The sequence below is a fragment of the Etheostoma spectabile genome, chromosome 3 (assembly GCF_008692095.1).
Source record: "Etheostoma spectabile isolate EspeVRDwgs_2016 chromosome 3, UIUC_Espe_1.0, whole genome shotgun sequence".
Taxonomy (NCBI): Eukaryota; Metazoa; Chordata; class Actinopteri; order Perciformes; family Percidae; genus Etheostoma; species Etheostoma spectabile.
In genome coordinates, this window is record NC_045735.1 from 14,181,929 (window position 1) to 14,195,956 (window position 14,028).

The 14,028-nt window shown below is 41.9% G+C and overlaps 1 protein-coding gene across 3 annotated transcripts in view; it reads right to left on the reverse strand.

The window, feature by feature from the left end:
• Positions 1 to 14,028, reverse strand: part of stard10 (StAR related lipid transfer domain containing 10) — a 21,830-nt gene continuing 7,802 nt past the window's right edge. For all 3 annotated transcript variants that reach the window (XM_032510049.1, XM_032510047.1, XM_032510048.1), the window contains exons 3-7: positions 6,231 to 6,378; positions 5,986 to 6,089; positions 2,341 to 2,461; positions 1,826 to 1,878; positions 1 to 1,169 (exon numbers count right to left, since the gene is read on the reverse strand). In XM_032510049.1, the coding sequence (XP_032365940.1) occupies positions 963 to 1,169; positions 1,826 to 1,878; positions 2,341 to 2,461; positions 5,986 to 6,089; positions 6,231 to 6,378 (633 nt within the window). In that variant the 3' untranslated portion in view covers positions 1 to 962. The remainder of the gene's footprint in view (positions 1,170 to 1,825; positions 1,879 to 2,340; positions 2,462 to 5,985; positions 6,090 to 6,230; positions 6,379 to 14,028) is intronic.

The following is a 14,028-nucleotide window of genomic DNA, read 5'->3' on the forward strand; positions in this document are numbered from 1 at the left end:
TGAAATTTGAAAACCTTTGTAGGAATATGTATTTAATTTTTAAACTCTACATACATTCATACATCTCTCAATTAGAGGACAAGACAGTTAGTGTGTAAAATCTGTATGTGTGTTTGTGTGTGTATAAGAGGGTTGCAGGTTGGGGGGTTCCAGCTGCCTTCTGCACACCTGCATATTAATCATGTGCTTACAAAATGTGACGGAGACACATACTGAGTGATAGAAAAAAAAACATGGGCAAAGACACTGAGTGTTTATACATGTCTGAGTGAACGAATGTAGTATGAATGAATAGGGCATGTCCATATGTGTACACACTTATGTACTTGCAGTATACGTCACTATTAGGGGTTGCACTGAGGTTATTTCCAACTAGATTGATTGTATTCATAAAAGGCGCATAAAAGAGAATCATTTTGAAATCCATTTTTATCCATATTTTGAATGAGAGCTAGATGTCCACTGTCAGGTTACTCGGATAACATTTCAACAGTAAATTATTATAGCAAAATATATTTTCAGTAATCTGCATAGGTCCCGATTGGAAAACTTTGATATCCCTTGAAAGGGCATGAAAAAGAAAAGAAAAAAAAATCCCATTAACAGCAACTTCTCTGATTACAATGAATGTGAGTTGTAAAAAATAAGTTGTTTTTCAGTGCCCCTTGTGAGTGGGTGGGTGTGTATCTGTGAGTGCATCTAATGTGTTTATACATTATGTATGTGAGTATAAGATGGATTTGGTCAAGTATGAGTTTGTCAGTGTGCATGAATGCTTGCACACACATGTGCCTTTTAGTATGCCTGCATATGCAACTGCATGTGCATAGACACATACTAACGTATAGAATCACATAAACATAAGGGTAATTATGGATGTGTATCAGGCATGCATGTTACCCTGCATTACTGTTTGTGTGTGTGCGTGTATGAATACATGACTGTATGTGTGAGTGTGTGTGTTAGTCGCTATCTTCTCTCTCCTGGGTCTCAGCCAGGGAGCTCTCATCAATATTCTCCAGGCTCTCAGCATGCTGGATGCTGAGCTCAGAGAGCGGGATGCTGGGTAATGTAGTCTGTTCAGGGTAGAGCCAGGGCTTGAAGCCAGGGTTGTGTCTCTGCTTCCACTCTGGATACTTCAAACAGGCTTTGTTTATCTTCTTCATTGCCTGAAAAAAAAAGAATTGATTAAGAACACACAAGTAAGACAACATATCCACATATTTTCATAGTTCGGTGTTGATTATCAACAACTTCAGCAAGGAAAGGAAATTATTGTATTTTAAATGTTATATTAGGCTTTTTGGCGTTTTGCCCTTCCTTTTTTGTGTTATATCTCTTTTTTGTACATATAGTAGACTCCCAAAGTGAAAAGCCCAAACTCCACCCCAAAAAGGACTTACCATCTCCAACAGAAAACACTGTTCATAAACTGCTCCAAACAGCTGTATTATAGTCCAGTCTTTACTTCCGTGTAACACACGTTATAACGCTCACCTAGCTGCTAGCGTGGCGCACCCTTATACTCTGCTTCTGATTAGCCAGCAGTGTTTACCTAGCTACGGTGCATGTGTGACTCCCAACAAAGATGGAACAGTTACCTCACTCTAACAGACAACACACAGGGTAAAAAGAGGAGCTGCAGCAATGTGCAGTACAACAAAATGATGGTGTTTTTTGAAAATTAAACCATGTAAATCTATTCTGATGACTTCTAAATACAATTATGAACCTGGAAATGAGCATAATATGAGCACTTTAAATGCACTGCCAGTATTAGACATGCCAATAATAAAGAATCTCTGTTAATCTGCAAATGACTTACATGAGGAGCAAGGAAGTGGGAAGATTTGTTGACAACCCACTTGGGTAACGAACCTGCAAAGAGAAACAGAGTGAACAAAGGAATAAATTAAAGTTTGATCTATTACATGTCATGTCATCCAGGATCAAAGTGGAGCTTTGTAACTTGCTACTCACTGCAACACATTACAAACCAGTGATTAAAGACATTTACACAATAACCACTTGCATGCAAGAGTGTGACAGTAAATAAGTGAATTAAAGGGAGAATTGGATCAGTGAATAGAAAAAGAGAGAAGAGAGAGAGGAGCGATAGAGCGAGGCAGCAGTGAAATACTCTGCCCTTCATATGGTAACTATGGCGACTCCTTTTGACATAAAGGCAGGGGAATGAATGATTCATTAGAACTTTGAGCCTGCATTAACCACCGGTCTGTGTGTGTGTGCTTCAGTCTTGTTTGTGTAATTCTATATATGTTAGTCCTTGTGTGTTTTTTATGTTGATTGCCTTTGCGTGTGTGCGTGCGTGCGTGTTACCTCGTGGATCTACATGGGCCATGTAAGTCAGAATACAGTAGTTGGTTGGTCCCTGGCCCTGGATCATGTACCCAGTCTGAATGGACACAGCTCGCACCTTGTCCTTTTTAGGAGGGTATTTCTGTAGAGACAACACATACATATACGCAGCTTCTTATTGAAAATAACATCCTTCTTCAGTGCATGTACCAACCTTGAACAGGACAAGGAACCCCGTGAAATCTTCAATAATTTTTGGTAGCTCCAGATTTAATTAATCTATTATGTAAATTGCCCACACATGCGCCACTAAAAAAAAAAAAAAGGTCTGTCAAATGGTCAATATACTTTGTGCAGAGTAAGCACTAGGACTCAGGGGGGCTTTTCTTGTGTCGTGTTTTTCTGCCGCTATTCAATCTGATGTTCTATTTCACAGTCATCTTTCTGATGCAAACCAGTCCACACTACTCTGTGAATAGAAGCAGCAAAGGCCCACTATTCACTGTGGCTCCTCTGACTATGTCAAGATTATATTATGATGATAAAGTACAGCACTGGTTAGCCTGTTCTAATTGAAAGAAACCTCTGCCGGTTTCAGGGAAATACTGGGACAACACACACACACACACACACACACACACACACACACACACACACACACACACACACACACACACACACACACACACACACACAACCCCACACACACCCACACACACACACACACACCACACAAACACACACACACACAACACACACACAAACACGAAGTGGCTGATATTCAAGAAATCCTACCAGTGTCTGGAAAAGGATGGACTGACGGACAGCACAGAGGCACTACAGGCAGCAAAGAACAGGCACTCAGTACAAGATAAGAGGCCGGGTCTACCACACCAGGCAGGACCCCAGGTGCAGACGTGTGCAAGGATGCCCCTGAGACAGTACAGCACATAACAGCAGGGTGTAAGATGCAGGCAGGAAGTGCGTACATGGAACGCCATAACCAGTAGCTGTATAGTGTATAGGAACATCTGCCAGAGTATGGGCGGAAGTCCCAAGGTCAAAATGGAAGACACCTCCTAAGGTAATCGAGAATGACCGAGCTAAGATCCGGTTGGACGTCCAAGATCCAGACTGACAAACTGGTGATGGCTAACCAACCAGACGTTGTGTTGATCGACAAACAGCAGAAGAAGGCATGAGTGATAGATGTGGCAATCCCAAGCGACAGCAACATCGAGAAGAAGGAACACGAGAAGCTTGAGAAATACCAAGGGCTGAAAGAGGAGCTAGAAAAGAGGTGGAAAGTAAGAGCAACAGTGGTGCCAGTGGTAATCGGAGCACTGGGGGCTGTGACCCCCAAACTGGGAGAGTGGCTACAGCGGATTCCAGGTAAAACATCAAAGGTCCCTTTCCAGAAGAGTGCAGTCCTAGGAACAGCTAAGATACTGCGCAGAACCCTCAAACTCCCAGGCCTCTGGTAGAGAACCCGAGCTTGAGGATGACACATACCACCCCACAAGGGGTGAGAGGGGGATTTTTTTTATATAAACAGGGCAGTTTCAAATGAATTAGTGAAAATGCAGTTGTTATCATGGGAAAGCGAGCAGACGAGTGTAATGTCAAATACAGTATAAAAGAACTGACGGTGGACATGAAAACTCATCACTCCACTAAGGACCCCCTTAAACTGCACTCCACAAGCCAAGCTCTCAAACTCTACAGAGTGTGTAGAGGCTTTATCAACTCCTACATTAGGCCAATGAGGTGGGATCAGGGGAGAACTTGTTTGGACCAATAATGGTGCCAATAATAAAAGTCCACAATTTGTGAATTTCAGTGCTGTTAACCATTTATTTTCCTTAACAGCCTGCTCTCTGTCGTACAAGCATTAGTCCATTTTATTTCATTTCATTTCACTTCAGGTTTAGTTCCATTCTTGTCAAACAATTCAAGTCTTTTCTTGTCTTGATATGTTGAGGACCACAATGGAAATAAATCTTGGACTTTGTGTTTTTATCCTAGGTTGTATTTGATGTCTTTTCATGTGTAAGGCATTCTTGATAAATTAAATAAATCAAATTTAAAAAAAAAAACATGACACGACTGACAGAGAAAAGCTGTATGCTTTCCCCATTTTTCCACACACCTGTGTATCTGTGGCTGATTACCTTTATGCCTTCCCAGGCAATGCTCCACCCAGTGCTCACACATAAAACTGCAGATTAATTAACGTTACCAACGTGGTATATAAACAGAACAAAGTGTTGTTATGGCTCCAACAGAGTGACCTTGGCTAAACACACACACACACACACACACACACACACACACACACACACACACACACACACACACACACACACACACACACACACACACACACACACACACACACACACACACACACACACACACACACACACACGTATTAATGCAGGAATGCGGAAGAGGAGGAGGAAGTCAACAGCTAAGTGTCACATGAAACGTCTTATCCTTTTGTAAACATATTGGTGAGGCGAAATTCAGAAACACAGGGAAAGAGAGACCAAGGGACAGACAGAAACGCAACATAGAAGAAAAAGAAACAAGACAGGAAGACAGATTGCAGGAGGTACAAGTTAAAAACCTCCTTAGAAAACTAAGTAGTTGATTGTCAGAAAATGAATCAGCAACTATTTTGATAATCAATTTATCAGCAATGTTTTTGCCAAACGTTATCTGGTTCCAGCTCCTCAATTGAGAGGATGTTTTGCTTTTCCTTGTCTTATGTTATAGTAAACTGAATATATTTTGGTTCAGACAACATAAGCTGTTGGGAAAAGGCATTTTTTACTATTTTCTGAAATTTTATAAACCAGACAGATTAATCGAATACGAAACTGATCGCTTGTTGCAGCTCTAGAGAGAAGTCCAGGCTATTACACATGAAGGGTTTTGTCCTCTTCTTCCTGTTGAACGAGAAATACAAAATACATCCAAACCGAAACTCACTCACGTAGGTCTCAGCATTCTTTAATCAGTTTGTTTTACTGGAACTTTGGCCTTCAAATTACTCAGGTTCCTAATGAGCACGACTGGGAGCTGAACTTAAAACACAATGTATTTAACTGAATCAAATTAACTACCCAACACTTGAACCGAAGAAGTGCCATTGCTTTTCCAAGGTAAAAGCAACAAGGGCTGGAGGTATGGGTTGCTCTCTTGAAAGATGCCAAACGCTTTCGTTTCTGGATGCAGTGGTTGTTTAAAACACACACACACACACACACACACACACACACACACACACACACACACACACACACACAAACAACACACACACAACACAACACAAACACACAACCACACAACACACACACACACACCACACACACACACACCACACACACACACACACACACACACACGGATTTCTTTCATACAGAACAACCCCTTAAGTTAGGGGTGGTAAGCTTGGATGAACGTTCATGTCGGCTTAACAAATGTGCACTATTTCAAAAACAGGCCATTGGTTTTACAATCCACCTTGAGCATGTGCACAGAGTTATATCAAGGGGGAATCAGCAGGGCCCCATGAGCATGTATAAGCCCTGAGTGTGTATGTGTGTATGGTGTGTGTGTGTGTGTGTGTGTGTGTGTGTGTGTGTGTGTTTGTGAACTCACGGCATGTTTGACAGAGTAGTTCATGATGATGTAATCTTTCCCCATCGCCAGCCAGGAGCGAAGAGTGATGACATCGCGGTTCCGAAGAGGACTTGGACACTTCCCTGTTAACACACAATATAAATCTGATCAACAAAACATTGTCCTGTAGATCAATGTGCACTATGTGTATCTGCTTCCCTTTACACCCCCAAACCATATTAGTGACAAATGAACGCTTGTTTACACTTGAGTGTGTAACATACATGAGTAGTAACCAACATCCGCATTGACGGTAAGTTTCCCGATATCGAAGGTCTCAATGACGTTTGTGTCCCATTTCTTTCTGTATTCAATGTCATGGAGAACGTCATACATGGTCTCGGCCGACACGTCCTTACACACCATCCGACACTGTGATAAAGAGAGACAGAAAGAGAGACAGAGTGTTCATTTTTAGGCAATTAAGAAAATGTACACAGCTAACTTAACTGGATCATAGACTAAACCAGATTTATTTTGATTACCACTCGTAGCTCCTGCTATTGCACTGATGTTGCAAAACCTTTCAGAGCTCTATCCGATGCAAGCTATGAAGTAGGAGAATCCATTAGATTTTAATAAAATAAATTCACAGTGAAGTACTGTGGTGTTGTTCAGGGGAGCTGCAGCGTTTGTAGCTTTTTTGTAGCAAAGGTGGGTTTGAAACAAAAAAAAAAACAACCTCCGGTCAAAGACGAGTACAAAATTCAACATCCATACTTAATCTGATGTGCAAACAGGACAAATAAAATAGGAGGATGTGTGTTAATACAAGTGTTGAGGGATCCTGCACACACTCATTAGTGTGTGTGTGCTGCACACACTCATTAGTGTGTGCAGGATCACACACACGGCTACTGACGTGTAAACAATTCAACATCAGTTGGTCAGAAAGTATCAGAAAGCAGAGAAAGAGTGCGTGTGTGTGTGAGAGAGAAAGACAAATAGAAAGTTTGAAGAGAATGAAGAGACAGGCTATTGACCACAGATGAGTCATTACTGGACCTAAAATGGAAAACACAATTACACACACACACACACACACACACACACACACACACACACACACACACACACACACACACACACACACACACACACACACACACACACACACACACACACACACACACACACACACACACACACACACACACACACACACACACACACACACACACACACACACACACACACACACACACACACGGTCTGCAGCAGGTGCATTTTTAAAGACCACGTGCACACAGTATACATTTCTATAACTCTAGGAGGACATCATTGTTTATACAGCCATACTTGTTGATATAGGGTAATAATGAAACACTGCCTGGGTCAGCTTCACAGGAGTAGATGGCAATGTACATACACCCCATGTAAAAAGAGCCCTGCATCCCTCGAGTACAGCTGTTACTACAGTTACAATTGCCAAGGGGAATATATCTTAACAACAACAAAGAAGGACAGGGCATTGGCGGATGAGAAACGCAAAGAAGGAAGAATAAATGAGAAATGGACCAAGGGTGGTTGTCTGTCCCAGCTGATTTTAACTCCCTTTAGAAATCAGTCCAGAAGGGTGGAAACTCAATCTGCAACACCATCTTTCCATTGTTCCCTGAGGGCTTTGTTTAAGAGAATGATCACCAACTTTACTCTACATTTGGCTGTACAGCTCCCTTGGGTGTAACAGTACAAAATATGCACTAAAAATGTGTTATCTGAAGTGTTCATTCAGATTTGAATCGACAAATGCTCAATAAAAATAATAATAATAAAACTCGTAATAACATGACTAAGGGTCTACAGCCAGAGTCTGTGTTTAGGCATAACAGTGCTAACATCAGTATGTTAACATGCTCTGGCAATACTGACATGGTGCAGATAAGCGGGTATAAAGTTTACCAAGTTTACAATCTTAGTTTGGCATGTTAGCATGCTGACATTTGTTTATTAACGATACCGACAGACACACTGAAAAGTCACCATTTCAGAAAGACCCAAATTAAGTGAAATTAAATGTCCTGGGGCCAGATATTATTATAACTCTCAATGTCCCATTTTGGCTTCCAACCTACTTGTTTAAGAAATATTATTTTACTACCTCTAAATCCAAATTTGGACATGTACAACAATATCCCCGTGTGAACTGTATTTGAGCACTATGCTCACTGGTTGCTATGGTTTTAATCAATTCCATTTTTATTACTTAGCCCTTACACATTTTAGAGGGCTTCACAGCCTGCCAGACTTTGTAACAAAAGAAATTTAAAGCGCTCAAATGGAATGCCATTCCCCCCTTCACAGACCTCTCACCAAGAACAAGGAAATGTAGACAAAAAACAATACCATATTCAACATATGAATGTGGCGCAGGGGATCACCTGATCTAACCTCTTCATTATTTTAATCAAGGACATCATTGGAGCGATGTTATGGTTCTGTTTAAGAGGTACACTGGTCAGATACTAATACTCATAAGATGAACAGGAATCAGAAAAGATCCTGCTAGACTACTTACTTTACTTCTGTATTTCCATTTTATGTATCTTTATACTTCTACTCAATTTAACTGACAGCTAAAGCTACATGTGATCAACACATACAGTGGTGTGAAAAAGTGTTTGGCCCCTTCCTCATTTCCTGTTCCTTTGCATGTTTGTCACACTTAAGTGTTTCGGAACATCAAACCAATTTAAACAATAGTCAAGGACAACACAAGTAAACACAAAATGCAATTTGTAAATGAAGGTGTTTATTATTAAAAGGTGAAAAAAAATCCAAACCATCATGGCCCTGTGTGAAAAAGTGATTGCCCCCTAAACCTAATAACTGGTTGGGCCACCCTTAGCAGCAACAACTGCACACAAGCGTTTGCGATAACGTGCAATGAGGCTTTTACAGCGTCCTGGAGGAATTTTGGCCCAATCATCTTTCAGAATTGTCCTATTTCAGTTACATTAGAGGGTTTTCGAGCATGAACGGCCTTTTTAAGGTCATACCACAACATCTCAATAGGATTCAGGTCAGGACTTTGGCTAGGCCACTCCAAAGTCTTTCATTTTGTTTTCTTCAGCCATTCGGTGGTGGACTTGCTGGTGTGTTTAGGATCATTGTCTGCTGCAGAACCCAAGTCGTTTCAGCTTGAGTAACACAAAACAGATGGTCGGAAATCTCCTTCAGGATCTCTTGGTAGACAGCAGAATTCATAGTTCCTAATTCATAGATATTCATATATGAAAAATAGTTCCTTTTTCATAGATAAAAGGAACTATGAATTCTGCTGTCTACAAAACAGCCCAGACCATCACACTACCACCACCATATTACTGTTGGTATAATGTTCTTTTATGAAATGCAGTGTTCCTTCTACGCCAGATATACTTGGACACACACCTTCCAAGAGTTCACTTTGTTCTCATCGGTCACAGAATGTTGTCCCAAAACTCTTGGGGATCATCAAGATGTGTTGTGGAGAAATATGGACGAGCTTTGATGTTCTTTTTGCTCAGCAGTGGTTTTCTTGGAACCTGCCATGCAGGCCATTTTGCCCAGTCTTTCTGATGGTGGAGGCATGAACGCTGTAACTGAGGCAAGTGAGGCCTGCAGTTCTTTGGACGTTGTTGTGGGGTCTTTGTGACCTCTTGGATGAGTCGTCGCTGCGCTCTTGGGGTAATTTTGGGCGGCCTGCCACTCGGGAAGGTCACCACTGTCCATGTCTTCGCCATTTGTGGATAATGGCTCTCACGTGGTTCGCTGGATTCCCAAAGCTTTGGAAATGGCTTTATAACCCTTTCCAGAATGATAGATCTCAATTCTTTCTTTCTCAATGTTCCTGAATTTCTTGGGTCTGGCCTGATGTGGTAGCTTTTAAGGATCTTCTGGTGGACCTTACTGTGTCAAGCAGCTCCTATTTAAGTGATGCCTTGAATGTGAACAGGTGTGGCAATAATCAGGCCTGGGTGTGGCTAGAGAAATTGAAATCAGGTGTGGACAACCCAGTTATAGTATGTTTTAACAAGGGGGGCAATCACTTTTTCACACAGGGCCATGATGGTTTGGATTTTTTTTCACCTTTAATAATAAACACCTCATACAAATTGCTTTTGTGTGTTACTTGTGTTGTCCTTGACTATTGTTTAAATTGGTGATGTTCCGAAACACTTAAGTGTGACAAACATGCAAAGGAACAGGAAATGAGCAAGGGGGCAAACACTTTTTCACACCACTGTATATTTACAGCGTCCACTCCGTGCCCACTTCAGTCTTCAATTCCCAGACCTATCTCCACAGCGCTGTGGGGTGAGATCTGGTTACACCACACAGACTCTATAATAGGAGAAAAAAAAAAACTGTGGGTTGTTTGCATTTCTTTTATCCAATCACAATCGTTGTGGACGGTGCTGAACTCCAGACGCAGCGATGGTTGCTCTGCAAAATGGTCTCAGGAAGCAGCCAGTTTTGTGGGAGCATTTGCACAACATAAAAGAAAACGCTACATGCAATATTGAATTATGTTAACTGTTCACACAATACAGTAACGTGAGATAGGGTTGCACGATATTGACAAAATTTAATATTGCAATATCAATCATGAATATTGCCATAATATTAGTTTTGATATTTTAAACATATTTAATATTACAAAACTTACGGGGGCACGGCAACTGGCCAATGAAATGATCATTATAGCATTTCAAGCAAGCTCTCAATCAAACACAATTAAGCCACACAGCTAGCGGACGGGACGCGTCGCTCCACAAAATAAACTAAATATCGCACACTTTCGGTATATTGCGATAACGATATTGAGTTGCTTTATCTTGCACCCCTAACGCGGATATTTAAATTAGCTGTATACATGGTTAAACATGATTTGCTCTTAACATTGTATCACCGTGCATACTTTGTCCCTATCAATCTTCACCAATTGGTCCCAAAACGTCCCAGTTAGATAGTAAATACTGTAAACTTATTTTTTGTAAGTCTTTACAATCATTCCCCAAAAGACACAAGCAGGCCTGCCTTACTGGGTGATCCAAATTGTCTACAAAACTTGCCTATTTCAGCTTGTAAATTGCTAGCTCGAAGTTTGTTGTTGTTTCCCAAGGTGAAGGGATTTTGAAAACAGCAACATACAGAGAGCGGAAGATGAGGGACATTCGGTGGGACACGCACCAGATGTCAGGCTTTATCCTGGAAACGTACTTCCGTTGATCCAGACTACAATATTCACCTGTAAATACAGTTTTGCCATAGTCTATTTTATGACGCATTGAATGTTTTAGTTGATATTGTCAGAAATGTATAAGCACTCATTTGTCCCTGTCGCAGTAAAGCTCATTAATGAGCAGAGATGAAAGTATGACTATGAATATTTCTAAGGTATATCTGTGACTGTGATGAATGAATGAAATTGGGTTTGTCTTTGAAATATGGCTTTTATCTTATTTAGTATAGGAAATCGTAAATCTGCTATTTGCACAGGCCCTCGAGTAGCCCATATGTTAATTGTATATTTGTTTTTTAATTGTTTTAACCCTGTGCTTGTCGTATCTGTAACTCTTGCAGCTAAGTTGCTCAGTGTCCAATGCAAATTTCTCCTTAGGGAGACCAATAAAAGTACTTTGACTTTGACTTTGAAATGTGTAAATTCAGTTAAGTGTTTGTGAAGGGCAGAATGGGGGTATGGCTGCAGATTGACATTACAGGAAAACAACAAAGCAAATACAGAGAACGCATGATGATTACTGCTGACCGCTCTGCTTATTACGGAATGTTTTGAAAATAAAGTGTACAATAACTGTGCCAAAGCCAAGTTTGTTGATATACCTCAGTGTAAACGCACACGCACGTAGGGCAGAAAAGACCAGGGTGAATGATAGATGTATTGTATCCACAGGCAAACTGAAACAAGAGTAGGAAGAAGGAAAACTAAATGGCAAGGAGACAGAGAACTGTTTAGGGAGCAAAAGACATCCAGTGCAGAATGAAGACATACATCCAGCTAAGTACACATGTGAATAATTCTATTACACACTAATTCAGTGAAGTCAACAGATGAAGCAAGGAGATGGAGATAGAGAGAGGCGGGTGAAAGAGAGTTCAGAGAGATAAAGCAGAGGTGGAGGGAGACAAAAAGCCAGACAAGTAGGTACACAAACAATATGCGTGCGTGTGGTTTGGTGAGTCTTTTCTTCATGCCTGGTCTGAGTCCACACGGCACCACTGCACTCAGAACACCCAATTAACTCTGACCCCTGCGCATCAAACTAGGCCTGCTCAATTCAGGGAAAAATACGAATCACAATTTTTTTTTCTTAGAATTGATATCACGATTCTCTGCCACGATGTTTTTGACCATGACAAAACAAATTGACAGTACCAAACCATTGTTATTATTGTTTTGCATTTTTTATCAGTTTTTATTTTTATTTTGTTTTGACGTTTTCAAATTCAGTTAATTTTAATTAGTTTTCAAAGTGGGTTTGCTAGTTTAGTTTTTATTTTTTTTAAATGTTTAGTTTAGTTTCTATTAGTTTTCGTCTTCTTTCTAATAGGGGTTATTTGTGAAGGGATTTGAAAAGGTCAGAAAATGTTTTGTGCAATAGTAACTCAACAAAAACATCATACAATTTTAGAAATATGTATTCACAATGTATTCAACAATAACACCAGTACAAACAATGTACATATGATGATGAGCACAGATACTGTATGTAAACAGAAGACGCCGCTGTGAGTGCAGAATGTGCTCGACGTGTTCCAGGAGAGAAACCTAAACAGGCAACAGACATCAACAGGTGTTTAAACTTTGGTTTAAGTGGTGAACTTTTTGAAGTCAATCAACTCACACAGTTGTGTAGACATCCCAGTATTAATCCACCTATTACCCCATGTTAATAAAAATGTTGTCCTTCGCCCTCTAAGAGCTACGCAACTAGGTTCATCCCTTCAGCACGGGCCTCAACTACGTCCGCAGATACTGTATACAAACAGAGCGGATCCATTGCTCATCTCCCACTTTTTCTTCAAGTAAGCAGTATGAAGACAAAATTTCCACCGCTACTCGCGTCTGCCCCTCCTGCCGGAACGGCTACATTGTGCCGCCGGAACTCCATCCCTTCGCGGTCTGCCTCGGCGCTGTTCACGCCGGCCAGGCTCTGGAAGCTTGGAAGCTTTTCTGGTTTGCCAGGCTAGAGGGGAAGGGGATGGCAGCTGGGCAGACAGACGGGAATCCGGAAACACCCTGGAACCGCTGGAGGACGGCGTAGTCGATGAGCCCAAGTCTGATGGCTTAGTTTTCTCGGACAGCGCCTCCCTTATCAGCTTTCCCTCCTTTTCCTCTGGGAGGATTGGGCCTCGAGACGGCGATCGACGCCCTCCCACTGCAGCTCCCCCCGTCTCCTAAACGGCCAGGGGCACCGCTTGAGCGGCCTTCCCCAGTGCCTCAGTCGGCTCCAACTCCCACCGCTAGGGCTCTTTTTGCGGATCTGCTGGAGGTCATCAAAAAGGCGGCAGAGCTGGGAGGCATAACGCTGCCAGCCCCCGCTTGTGGTCTTTTGAGTGGGGATGTCTGTGCTCAGGAGCCGCCCTCTTCACGGGCCTCACTCTGGCCGGGCTTTACGGAGATTCGGCCGTTTGTGGAGGAGCCCTACCATGGGCCGGGCAACAAGATCACTCGTCTCACTCAGCGGCGAGATGGGCTCTGCACTCCTTGCTTGCCATGTCGGTGAGCAACACTCAGACATGCGCGAACCCGCTCTCAGAGTGCAGCGCAGCATGGATTGGCTTGACACACATGGACTCACGGATGTCAAAGCTAATAACACGGGGTTACACATTCCAGTTTGCCTCACCCCCGCCTCGTGGGTGTGTTGGAGACAACTGTGTTGTCACAGAGCGCCCTTTGCACATGCTAACCATCAGGCATGTGTGCACCACCACGAATGGTTTACGTCTGTAGATCTTAAAAGAGGTTTGCTTTCACATCCAAATTATTCCTAGGCACAGGAAATTCCTGCG